At 44.5% G+C, this 12934-nt stretch overlaps 1 protein-coding gene across 2 annotated transcripts in view; it reads right to left on the bottom strand.

Annotated features, from left to right (window-relative positions):
• Positions 1 to 5716: 5716 nt before the first annotated feature.
• LOC119591486 (ovoinhibitor-like) overlaps positions 5717 to 12934 on the bottom strand; it is an 8306-nt gene continuing 1088 nt past the window's right edge. Inside the window, exons 2-7 of one of the 2 annotated variants that reach the window (XM_037940232.1) lie at positions 10500 to 10649; positions 9681 to 9827; positions 9396 to 9533; positions 8380 to 8514; positions 6687 to 6866; positions 5717 to 5874 (exon numbers count right to left, since the gene is read on the bottom strand). In XM_037940232.1, coding sequence (XP_037796160.1) covers positions 5732 to 5874; positions 6687 to 6866; positions 8380 to 8514; positions 9396 to 9533; positions 9681 to 9827; positions 10500 to 10649 — 893 coding nt within the window. In that variant the 3' untranslated portion in view covers positions 5717 to 5731. The remainder of the gene's footprint in view (positions 5875 to 6686; positions 6867 to 8379; positions 8515 to 9395; positions 9534 to 9680; positions 9828 to 10499; positions 10650 to 12934) is intronic. The other variant, XM_037940240.1, reaches the window with a different exon arrangement.

Here is a 12934-nt window from a genome sequence, read left to right as displayed (position 1 = left end):
GAAGATGATTAGCGAAGGAGAGGAGATTGAGTCGCGAGGGATAGGAAGTGAGTTAGCGTAGGGAGAGGAAGATGAGTAGGCGGGAGAGGGAGATGAGTAGACGAGGGAGAGGAAGATGATTAGCCGAGGGAAGTATGAGTAGCGAGGGAGAGGAAGATGAGTAGCGATGGAAGAAGATGAGTAGCGAGTGGGAGGAGATGAGTAGTGAGGGAGAGGAGAGGAGATGAGGGGTGAGGGAGAGAATGGGGAAAAGAGGCAAAGGACAGAGGGTGAGAAGGGAGGAGAGAGGCGCGGACGAAGATCAGAAGGATATGGAAATATCAACGAAACAGAGGAAAGAGGAAGGAGTAAGGGAGGGAGGGGATGAAGTGAAGGGAAAGAGTGAGGAAGACGGAGGAAGAAAGAAAATGATAGGGGGAAGAAAAGAAGACAAAGGAGAAAATGAATGAAGAGAGGACCAAAGAGGGATGAATAAAGAGAAGAAAAGGTAAAAAGAAAGTAGGAGTAGGAAGAAAGTCAGATGGAAACCAAAAAGGAGGAACAAAGGCGCAAGGAAAAGGACAGAAGAGTAAAAGAAAGAAAGAAAAAACAAAGATATATAGCAGAACATCATAAAATAATAAACATTAATCTCAAAAAATTCAAATAGTCTATATATATAAAAATAAACGTGGTTACCACAATCAGCATGAAAATATCCCTCTGTACAACCACAGAAATAAACCCAACCAAATAAACAAAAAACGTATTAACAAAATAAATAAAAATAAAACAAACAAAACAGCATAATAAAACCAAATTACTCTAAAAACTAAACCGCAGAAATAAAACAAAAGCATAAAAAAAAAAATCAAAAACAGAAAAAGAAAAAAAAAAAAAAACAGACTAAAACAGAAAACAAATCGAAATACAAAAAAAAATAACTAACCACAGAATAAAACCGATACAATCAACCACAGACAAAGGGCCCCTACGAACGCAACAGGACACGTCCGGCCACTTTGCGAAGGTCACTGTCATGGCACTGAGTCGGACTCGAAAAGGCACGGGGGGGGGGAGTTCCCGTAGTCACCTCCGTCAGTGCCGGCAGGTGGGGACTCAGCCTGGGGTCGCACTTCCTCGTAGCATCCTGGAGGGGGAGGAGTGGGTAGGGGGATGATGGGGAGGAGTGGGGTGTTGGGAGATGGGAGGAGTGGAGGGGATGAGGGGGAGGAGTGAGGGGTTGTAGGAGGGTGAGGAGTGGGAGGGGGAGAGTGGGAGGAGTGGGGGGTGGTAGGTGAGGGGGCGGAGTGGAGTGGGAGTGGGGGGAGGAGTGTTGGGTGGGGAGGGGTAGGGGGAGGAGTTGGTGGGGTGGGAGGAGTGGGGGGGTGGGAGGAGGGGGAGGAGTGGGGGGGGGGGTGTTGATTAGGAGGGGGATGAGTTTTTGGGGAAAGAAAATGAGGGGGGTTGGCAGGAGGGGTGAGTAGTGGGGTTGTGAGGAGGGGTTGAGGAGTGGGGGTTGGAAAGTAGGGGGAGGAGGTGGGGGGGTTGAGAGTAGGGGGCGTAGTTAGGGAAGGAAGAGCGGTAGAAAGGAGTGGGGGGAGTGGGGAGTGGGAGGAAAAGGGCAGAAAGAGAGTGGGAGATTGGGAAGGAGGGGAGGATGGGAGGATTTGGGTGGGTGGGAGGAGGGTGAGGAGTGGGGGTGGGAGGAGGGGGAGGAGGATGGGGGGGTGGGAGGAGGGGGAGGAGTGGGGGGTGGGGGAGGGGGAAGGAGTAGTAGAGGGTGGGAGGAGGGGGAGGAGTGGGGGGGTGGAGGAGAAAGAAAAAAAAAAAGGGAGAAAAAAGGAGTGAAAGGAAAGGGGGGAGTGGGAGAGTAAGGTGGAGGAGTGATGTTGGGTTGGGGAGGGGCGTGGGAATTTGTAGAGGAAGGGGAGGATTGTGGGTGGGAGAAAAAAGTTAAAAAAGGTGATGGGGGGTAATGAGTTTTTTTTTTTCTTTTTTTTTTTGTCCATTATATCTCAAACTTCAACACGCGCAACACACACACACATTATCTTATATGTGTACTTATATATATATATTTATATATATATATATATGAATGATAATACATGTTATTGTAATGCTATGTAATCTATATATGTATGTACTATGTATGTATTTATGTATGTATGTATGTATGTTATGTACAATGTATGTATGTATGTATTTATGTTGTATGTATGAATTAAATAAAGTATGTTATGTATCGTCTCGTGTATTAGAAATGATGGTGAAAAAATGAGTGATCGAAAATAAATTATCAACAATAACAAAAACCTAAATCCTCATTCGCTAAAAAATCGTCTCATCATTATTAACAGTAACCAAACAACAAGACAAAGGCATCATTAACAACACAACACCAACCACCCGTCCCTTACCAAAGAAAATTACTTTTTCTCTAAATAGTACAAGTTAAAAAAAAAAAAAAACAAAAAAACAAACCGTCAACAACAGCAAACAAAAAAGATCCACATCACGTAACACATGCCATCGCAAAACTGCAATCCGCCCATCGCCGAGCCGACTTAAATATCTCCAGGGATTCTGATCCTGCGCAACGAAAACGGGCCAGGGGGGTTCCAAGAAGCACTTCGCTGGGTAAGGTCAAAACTGGCACCGCCGTCTCTCCCGCAGACTGGTGGGCGTACAGCATGGGGAAAGAAAGGAAGAGGGGCGGCCACTCGAGTGCGAGGTGAGGTCGTGGGCGATAAAAAAAAAGAAAAAAAAAAAAAAGGGGGAGGGATGGGGAAGTCGAGGTCATGATTGTCACCTGGGTGGGAGGGGGAGGACTGGGGGGGGGGGTTCTGGGGGCCTGGGGAAAAACTGGGGGGTGGGAGGGCGAAGAAGGGGTGGTGAGGGAGGGCGAGAGAGAGACATGGGGTGGGAGAGAGGGGGAAAATGGGGAAGCGAGGGAGGGATAGAGAATGAGGGGAAGGAGGAAAAGGAAAGAAAAGATGGGGGGAGGGAAAGGAGAACGAAAAAATTGGGGGGGAAAGGAAAACAGAAGAGAAAATGGGAAGGAAAGAAGAGAGAGAAGGGAGAAAGATTAAAAGACAAAAGGAACAATGGGGATAGGAAGGGAAGATAGAAAAGAGGAAACGAGAAATGGTGGAGAGAGAGGAAGGGAGTTAAAGATAAAGAAATAATGGGGAGGGAGGGAAAGGAGAAAGTGAAAAAAAAAAAATTGGTGGAGGGAAAGGAGGGAGAGGAAGAAAAAAAAAATGGGTAGAGGGGGGCCCCCCCCCTGGGGCAAGGAACTTCACTTGATGCCTACCTACCCAGGGGTGGCCAAGCCACCCCCAAGTCAGTGCGGGTCCAAGCCCGGATGAAATAGAGAGAATGATTACCTAGAAAGGTAACACCGGCACTCTCCGTGGAAAGGAACTGGGGACCCTACCACGTATTCACTCCAAGAACATCACAACATGAAAACTACAATTAAGTATCATGCTGTGACCACGGCGGCTCAGACATGAACCTACCGTTAAAAGAAGAAGATATATATGTATATGTATGCATATATATGTAAATATGTATATATATATATATAAGTAAATGAAATTTACCGATTTTCCCATTAATTGACGGTAGAATAATAATAATAACAATAATAATAATAATAATAATAATAATAATAATAATAATAATAATAATAATAACAATAATAACAATAACAACAATAACAACAATAACAATAACAACAACAAAATAACAACAGTAACAATAATAAAATATGAAGATTAAAAAAAAAGACGTTCTTCACAACAAACGGACACATCTAAAGCAGTCTGTGTCCGAAACCTTAGATCCTTCACACAAACCGAATAGATTACAACGGCGGGTCCGAAACCTTCGACCGGAGCGGGTCTTCACATTCGCCATCTCCAACACACAGTCATGCGGGTAGGTCACTCCATCACTGCCGCACAGGGGGTTGCGGGGGTGGGGCAGGGCTGGTGCATTCTTTTGGGGAGAGAAATGGAGAGGAAGTTTGAGGAGTGAGGGGGGAGAAAGGGGAGAGGACATGAGAGTGAGGGAGAGAAATGGAGGGGGAAACATGAGGAGTGGGGGAGAGAAATGGAGAGGGACATGGGGAAAGTGAGGGAGAGAAATGGAGGGGGACATGAGGAGTGAGGGAGAGAAATGGAGAGGGACATGAGGAGGAGGGAGAGAAAGGAGAGGGACATGGGGAAAGTGAGGGGAGAGAAATGGAGAGGGACAGAGGAGTGAGGGAGAGAAAATGGAGAGGGACATGAGGAGTGAGGGAGAGAAATGGAGAGGGACATGAGGAGTGAGGGAGAGAAATGGAGAGGGACATGAGGGTGGGGGAGAGAAATGGAGAGGGACATGAGGAGTGAGGGAGAGAAATGGAGAGGGACATGGGGAAAGGAGGGGAGAGAAATGGAGAGGGACATGAGGAGTGAGGGGGGAGAAATGGAGAGGGACATGAGGATGTGAGGGAGAGAAATGGAGAGGGACATGAGGGAGAGGGAGAGAAATGGAGAGGGACATGAGGGAGAGGGAGAGAAATGGAGAGGGAGATGAGTAGTGAGGGAGAGGGAGAGAAATGGAGAGGGAGAGGAAGATGAGTAGTGAGGGAGAGGGAGAGAAATGGAGAGGGAGAGGAAGATGAGTAGTGAGGGAGAGGGAGAGAAATGGAGAGGGAGAGGGAGAGAAATGGAGAGGGAGAGGGAGAGAAATGGAGAGGGAGAGGAAGATGAGTAGATGAGTAGTGAGGGAGAGGGAGAGGAAGATGAGTAGCGAGGGAGAGGAAGATGAGTAGCGAGGGAGAGGAAGATGAGTAGCGAGGGAGAGGAAGATGAGTAGCGAGGGAGAGGAAGATGAGTAGCGAGGGAGAGGAAGATGAGTAGCGAGGGAGAGGAAGATGAGTAGCGAGGGAGAGGAAGATGAGTAGCGAGGGAGAGGAAGATGAGTAGCGAGGGAGAGGAAGATGAGTAGTGAGGGAGAGGAGAGGAGATGAGGGGTGAGGGAGAGAATGGGGAAAAGAGGCAAAGGACAGAGGGTGAGAAGGGAGGAGAGAGGCGGAGGACGAAGAACAGAAGGATATGAGAAAAATAAAAGAAACAGAGGGAAAGAGGAAGGGAGGAAGGGAGGGAGGGAGGAAGGTGAAGGGGAAAGAGATGAGGAAGAAGGAGGAAGAAAGAAAAGGAGAGGAGGAAGAAAAGAAGACAAAGGAGAAAATGAATGAAGAGAGGACAAAGAGGGATGAAGAAAGAGAAGAAAGGGAAAAAGAAAGAGGAGGAGGAAGAAAGAGATGGAAACAAAAGGAGGAACAAAGGAGAAGGAAAGGACAGAAGAGTAAAAAGAAAGAAAGAAAAAAAAGATATATAGAAGAAAATCATAAAATAAATAAACATTAGATCTCAAAAAATAATCAAATAGTATATATATATAAAAAAAAACGTTACCTCAAGGCATGAATTCCATCGTAAAAACCACAGAAATAAACACAAAAATAAAACAAAAAACAGATATAAACAAAATAAATAAAATAAAACAAACAAAACAGATATAAAAAAAATTAATCTAAAAACTAAACCACAGAAATAAAACAAAAGACATAAAAAAAAAAATCAAAACAAAAAAGAAAAAAAAAAACAGACATAAAACAGAAAAAACAAAACAATACAAAAAAAAATAAACCACAGAAATAAAACCGAAACAAATAAACCACAGAAAAGGGCCACTACGAACCACAGGACACGTCGGCCACTTTGCGAAGGTCACTGTCATGGCACTGAGCGGACTCGAAAAGGCACTGGTTCCCGTAAGTCACTCCGTCAGTGCCGCAGATGGGACTCAGCTGGGGGTCGCACTCCTCGTAGCATCCTGGAGGGGGAGGAGTGGGAGGGGGAGGAGGGGGAGGAGTGGGGGGTGGGAGGAGGGGGAGGAGTGGGAGGGGGAGGAGGGGGAGGAGTGGGGGGTGGGAGGAGGGGGAGGAGTGGGGGGTGGGAGGAGTGGGGAGGAGTGGGGGGGGGGAGGAGGGGGAGGAGTGGGGGGTGGGAGGAGGGGAGGAGTGGGAGGAGGGGGAGGAGTGGGGGGAGTGGGAGTGGGAGGAAGGGGAGGAGTGGGGGTTCAGGAGGAAGGGGAGGAGTGGGAGGAGTGGGGGGGTGGGAGGAGGGGGAGGAGTGGGGGGTGGGAGGAGGGGGAGGAGTGGGGGAGTGGGAGGAGGGGGAGGAGTGGGGGGAGTGGGAGTGGGAGGAAGGGGAGGAGTGGGGGTGGGAGGATGGGGGAATGAGTGTTTTTTTTTCTTTTTTTTTTGTCCAGTATATCTCAAACTTCACACGCGCACACACACACAAATTATATATATATGTGTATATATATATATATATATATATATATATATATATATATGTATACATGTATATATGTATATATATGTATGTATGTATGTATGTATGTATGTATGTATGTATGTATGTATGTATGTATGTATGTATGTATATATATGTATAGAAATGATGGTGAAAATAGTGATGATAATTATCATCCTCATCGTCATCATCATTATTAACAGTAACAACAGCAGCAGTAACAAAACAACACCAACCCCCTCCCTTACAAAAAATACTTTTTCAATCTAAAGTACAAGTTAAAAAAAAAAACCGTCAACAACAGCAACAAAAAGATCCACTCACTGCAATCGCCATCGCCGACCTTAAATATCTCGGGATTCTGCGCAACGGCCAGTTCCAAGAAGCACTCGCTGGGGTAGGTCACGCCGTCGCTCCCGCAGACTGGGGCGTCAAGCAGGGGGCACTCGAGGGCGAGGTTGAGGTCGTGGTCGAAGGGGAGGGGGAAGTCGAGGTCGATGTCACCTGGGGGGGGGGAGGGCGAAGAAGGGTGGTGAGGGGGGAGAGAGAGACAATGGGGTGGGAGAGAGGGGGAAAATGGGGAAGCGAGGGAGGGATAGAGAATGAGGGGAAGGAGGAAAAGAAAGAAAAGATGGGGGGAGGGAAAGGAGAAAGAAAAAATTGGGGAGGGAAAGGAGAAACAGAAGAGAAAATGGGGGAGAGAGAGAGAGAAGGGAGAAAGATAAAAGAAAATGGGGAGGGAGGGAAAGGAGAAAGTGAAAAAAAATTGGTGGAGGGAAGGAGGGAGAGGAGAAAAAAATGGGGAGGGGGAGAGGAAAAGAAGAAAAATAAAATGGGGGATAGATAGAGAAAATAGGAGAAGGAGAGAAAATGGCAAAGGGAGGAGAGGGAGAGGGAGATGGGGAAAGGAGGAAGAAAATGGGGGAGGAGAGAGAGAAATGGGGGAGGCAGGGAGAAAGAAGGTAATGGGGAAGGGAGGAAGGGAGAAAGAGAAAGTAATGGGGAAGGGAGAAAGAGAAGGAAATGGGGAAGGGAAAGATGGAAAGGGAGGCAGAAAAGGGGGAAGGGGAGGAAAAAGAAAGGTAGATGATGCATATGGGAGAGAAGACAGATAATGGGGAAAGGGAAGAATAGATTAAATATGTCTATATATCTGGCTTGATGTGTCTTGCTACGCGTCTCTTAAGGTACGGTTAGACTGGCCAACTATTTCGTTGGAATCCAACGATTATCAGTGACTTGGAACCCACCCGCCCATCCGTTTTGGTTACACTACGAAAAGAAGCACCAGCTCAGTCCACTGGATCGCAGCATCAAAACAAATCGTGTCCGCAGTCCCTCTTGTGGTAATATGGATGTTTTATATTCCAAAGGACATTTTCTTGGCGTACTTTCTCTAAAAGAGAGGTAATTGCTTCCGAATTCCACATTCTTTACAGAAATATGACGAGAAGACGTTCTTTCTCTTCGAAAAATATGCGCGCTTGTTTATGTTCGTCCGTCAAATGAGGATACAAGATATATTGCATTGTTTTTCTTTTATTTTTTTAAATAAAAATCAATATCAGTATATATATGATAATTTACAATTATAATTAATAACTATAATTTATTTATATATATATATTAATTATAATGCATAAATATACAATTAGACTAATGCCATGTATACTATAGACTCTCAACGAGTATGACTTTTCCACTGGAACATCGATGGATCGACGGCTTGCCCATCGCTTCGGACGAGTAGGCAAAAAAACAGTGGAATGAACCAATCGGTGGGCAAAATCCACTCAAAAGGATTAGATTTCATGAATCGATGGCCAGTGTAACCACACCTTTAGACTGACTGACTGTCTGCCTAGCACCCATCTGTCACTCCGTCTCTCTGCCTTATTCCTCGCCATAGGTCTAGTCCTGATAGAACGTTGGATCTTGGCAAACATTGTACAGAAACACAGCTTAGGAGGAGTAAGGCAATAACGATAAGGGAGGCAATAAAAAAATAAACACAAACCGCATTCCCCATTATGCTCCTTGAAGAGTGTTGGGTCTTGGCAAATGGCGTTGTCCAGAAGGCAGTCGTTGTTGTAGGTGATTCCGTCGCTGCTGCAGACAGGTCGGAACACGAAGGGACAAGGTCTGTCGCAGTCTGTGGGGGAAATTTATCGTCTTTCCTGGTTTATCGTTCGCAGAAGTTCATTGCAACAAGTGAAATATTTTTTTTGTGTGTGTGAAATAGGAGAATAGCACAGGTAAGCTTTAGCAGAAGTAAAGTAAATAATCATGAGATGTACTTTTGACGGGAAGTGCAAGCAAGCTGTGGTTTGGTTCAGCTTGCTTCGCCTTTCCAAATTCGACAAAAAAGGTCCCAACACCCAGCTTGCTATCAGTGTGAGCAAAGTACCTCAATTTGTGATGACTCGTCCCCCTCCATAGTGAGTGACCGAGTTAATCGCGAAAGAAAGACGCTGATAGTAATGATAGCGAATTTACCGACGAAGAATCTATTTCCCTCAACATGAACTCAAGATGAAGGCAATAAGAATTTCAAAAATAATATTTACACATGTTATAGGACAAAAGTTATAACAAAAGAATAAAAAAAATTATATATATATATATATATATATATATATATATATATATATATATATATATATATATATATCGTTCACACACCATAAAGCAACAATTTATAAGAACATTTACTATGCATAGCAAAGACTGTTCTTTCAAAGAAAGAGCTTAGAACGGAAATAGCAATGGTAAATAAAAACGCACTGGCTGTCACCGGTTTGTTTGCTATGTGACGTCATAAAACTCTAGCAAGTCTCCTTTAGAGGCAGTTTGAAAATGATTGGTTTGGATACGAAACCCAACCAAGATATCTGACCAAGAAGTTCCATCAAAAAGGAATAAACAAGAGGTTTCAAGATTTTTTCTAAATATCTTGAAATGATTTGCCGTCAAAAAAATCGCCTATAATAAAGAGGGAAAATGAAATAAGAAAGAATAAAACACAACACAAACCGCATCCCCCATTATGCTCCTTGAAGAGCCTTGGGTCTCGGCAAATGGCGATGTCCAGAAGGCAGTCGCTCTCGTAGGTGATTCCGTCGCTGCCGCAGACCGGTTGGAAGACGAGGGGGCAAGGTCGGTCGCAGTTGTCTAGAAGTCCCGTTGATAATTAGTTCTGTATTGTCGTCATTAATAGCTTAGATTTAAAAAAAAAATTGTCATTACTTGTTCTCAATACGTTTTCAGTGGGAAAAATTCATGAAAAAGAAACAAGAAAAAGGAGGAAACACCACATACCGCATTCCCCATTATGCTCCTTGAAGAGTGTTGGGTCTTGGCAAATGGCGTTGTCCAGAAGGCAGTCGTTGTCGTAGGTGATTCCGTCGCTGCCACAAACTGGCCGTAACACGAAGGGGCAAGGTCTATCGCAGTTGTTTATGTCTCCTGTTGATAATTATGGTTGTATCATTAATGTTCATATCTCTTGAATAATACAAATAGTAGTAATAACAGTGGTGATGGCGGTAGGCATAGTCCCACTAGAAGGAGAAGTACACAGAAGTAGAAATAAAGGTTGATTAAATAGCCGTAACTCAGATGTAGCTGTTGCCTATTCAGTGAGCGCAATCTCTAATAGGAAGGGATGTCATTGGCTAATGGTTTTATTGATTTTAAGTCAAAACTGTTAAAAAAAAGCCTCAATATTCAATACAAGCCCCTGACCTTGCCCCCCACGTGACAAAACACAGAGTAACAATATATCTGTTAAAGACCGCCGTCGAAACTGGCCGAATGTGTTTTGAGAATGCTAGTTATTTGAGTGGAACTAGGAAACAACTAACGATGATCGAACGCAGAAAGAAAGATTCAGATATAAACGTATTGGGCTCTGAGGACTTAAAATACTGGAATGGAAAACGAAAACTGTAAACTGTGCCTTGAAGATATTTGTAGGAAATGCCCTGTGGTCAGCGCTATCTGAGCTCTCTCTTTAGGCACTCTAAACTCAGTGAAGTATATCAAATGCACAAATTAATAAAATAGAAAAAGCCAAAGCTGCTTCACACTAGCAGAAAAAAAACACCACTAAAAAAACATCCAGGCAGCAATACACACCACATTCCCCGTCGTACTCCTTGAACAGCGTTGGATCTCTGCACATGGCGATCTCCAGAAGGCACTCGTTATTGTAGGTGAGTCCGTTGCTGCCACAGACCTGTCGTAGCACAAACGGGCATGGTTTTTCGCATTCGGGCAGTTGTAGCTCTGTAAACGAAAATACTCATCTAAAATATTTATTATATCGATATTTATTTCTCTCTCTCTTTCATGAACTAATAAATGAATTGACCGATACATCATAGAGAGTAGCCAAGCATTGGGTACTGTAGCCGTCTATCCCTCTGTACCTCTGCGTGCGTGGTGGTTTGTCCCATTTTCTTTTTCCGTGGTTCCTTTCCGGGAGTCCGCACAATATTTTTTTTTTTTTTTTTTTTTTTGGGGGGGGGGGCAGGTCTTGGTCTGCATGCTAGAGACCCGGCATTGTACGGGCCTCAAAAATTACAACAGCAAAGCTTAATCATTTTCCCTTTTTCAACCTTGGCTTTGCAGATTCTGGAATCGTGTATCTTATCGTAGAACCAACACCGAGCATCCTGCTCATAGGTCCATGACTTGTGATCCTATCAGCAGCACTTGAGGCACATTGACAGCTTCATGTACGGTAGCACCCTCTTGTACTCCGCTCCAGAGATAAATACTCTCTCTAGCACTTCCCCTTTTACCTGGACGTAAGCCGCTTTACCTAAACAAATATGTCGTCGTCCAAAAGACAGTCTGTGTCCATTATCTTAGGCTACTGGAAAATGATCACTTAAGTTTTTCACCAGCCTTTGCGACAGTCATCACGGTCCCCTTGTATCCCTTGCTCGTCAGAATCTGTTCTGCCTAGCCTGTCCGCACCGTAATATACGGCTTCCCTCTCCCTTCCTTCAAAAGTGCCTTGAAACTGGATGGTCACGATCAGTTGCAGGGTCCACCTTGTTTCCCCCATGAAATTCGTGCGTGGCGCACTCCTGTGGTCTTTTCCTGCCATTCATACTGGCAACATTCTGGGTTCCTGATTCGGTTACCTTGTCGCCTTCTATCTCCTCATTGTTCTTTCTCTTCTCCCGAGAGAGAGAGAGAGAGAGAGAGAGAGAGAGACAGAGAGAGAGAGACAGAGAGAGAGAGACAGAGAGAGAGAGACAGAGAGAGAGAGACAGAGAGAGAGAGGACAAGAAGAGAGACAGAGAGAAGAGAGACAAGAGAGACCGAGAGAGAGAGAGAGAGAGACACAGAGAGAAGAGAGAGAGAGACAGAGAGACAGAGAGAGAGAGAGGAAAGGACACAGAGAGAGAGAGAGAGAGAACACAGAGAGAGAGAGAGAGAGAACAGAGAGAGAGAGAGAGAAGACAAAGAGAGAGAAGAGAGAGAGAGCAACACGAGAGAGAGAGAGAGAGGACAACAGAGAGAGAGAGAACAAGAGAGGAGACACAGAGAGAGAGAGAGAGAGACACGAGAGAGAGAGAGAGAGAGAGAGACACAGAAGAGAGAAGAGAGAGAGGGGACGAGAGGAAGAGAGAGAGAGAGAGAAAACAGAGAGAGAGAGAGAAAAGACAGAGAGAGAGAGAGACACAGAGAGAAGAGAGAGAGAGAGAGGAGAGCACAGAGAGAGAGAGAGAGAGAGAAGAGAGACAAGAGAGAGAGAGAGAGAGAGAGAGAACAGAGAGAGAGGAGAGAGAGAGAGAGAGGAGAGACAAAGAGATATAGAGAGAGAGAAAAGAGAGACAGAGAGAGGAGAGACAGAGAGAGAGAGAGAGAGAGAGAGAGAGAGAGAGAGAGAGAGAGAGAGAGAGAGAGAGAGAGAGAGAGAGAGAGATAGGCAGACATAAATATTGGTATATTACATGGGTATATTTTTACATACATATATATTTTCCTACATACTAATCCGCAATATTATAAACAAATACAAACATACACCGAAAAATATAATCCCATTTACGCAATCACATTTACAATCAATCACCAACATATAACTTACTTACACATTCAAACACAGAGACGCAAGCACTATCATAATGCACACAATCAGAATCATCTCCATTCACAATGACAAGCACAAAATCACTGTCATAGGTGGTCACTCACGCAAGCATAGCAAAATGCATACAATAACCACAGCATTTAATAATCACAATCGGAAGAACACAATCACAAACATGCAAACTGTTTGGTTAGCTTAGATATAAGGTTTAAGACTTAAGATAGATAGTGCAATTTTCTATTCTCTTCCAAACCTAGCATGAGATGCATCATTCGACAAACAACGGGAGGAAAAACAAAACAAAAAAAAAAACCCTTAAAATGGACGAATCCTCCCTACTGGCAAAATAAAACGTTTACTCCTCCCTGGCAATTTTTTATACAATAAAACAACACAGTTTTATCTTTCCCGATTGTCCGGAGTTATTGGCCTTTGCCGGAGCGTGGCGATAGTTTGTCCACGC

Source organism: Penaeus monodon, chromosome 3, assembly GCF_015228065.2.
Source record: "Penaeus monodon isolate SGIC_2016 chromosome 3, NSTDA_Pmon_1, whole genome shotgun sequence".
In the NCBI taxonomy this organism is placed as follows: Eukaryota; Metazoa; Arthropoda; class Malacostraca; order Decapoda; family Penaeidae; genus Penaeus; species Penaeus monodon.
The sequence above is the reverse complement of the archived record's forward strand: the minus strand, read 5'-3'. Positions and strand labels throughout refer to the sequence as shown.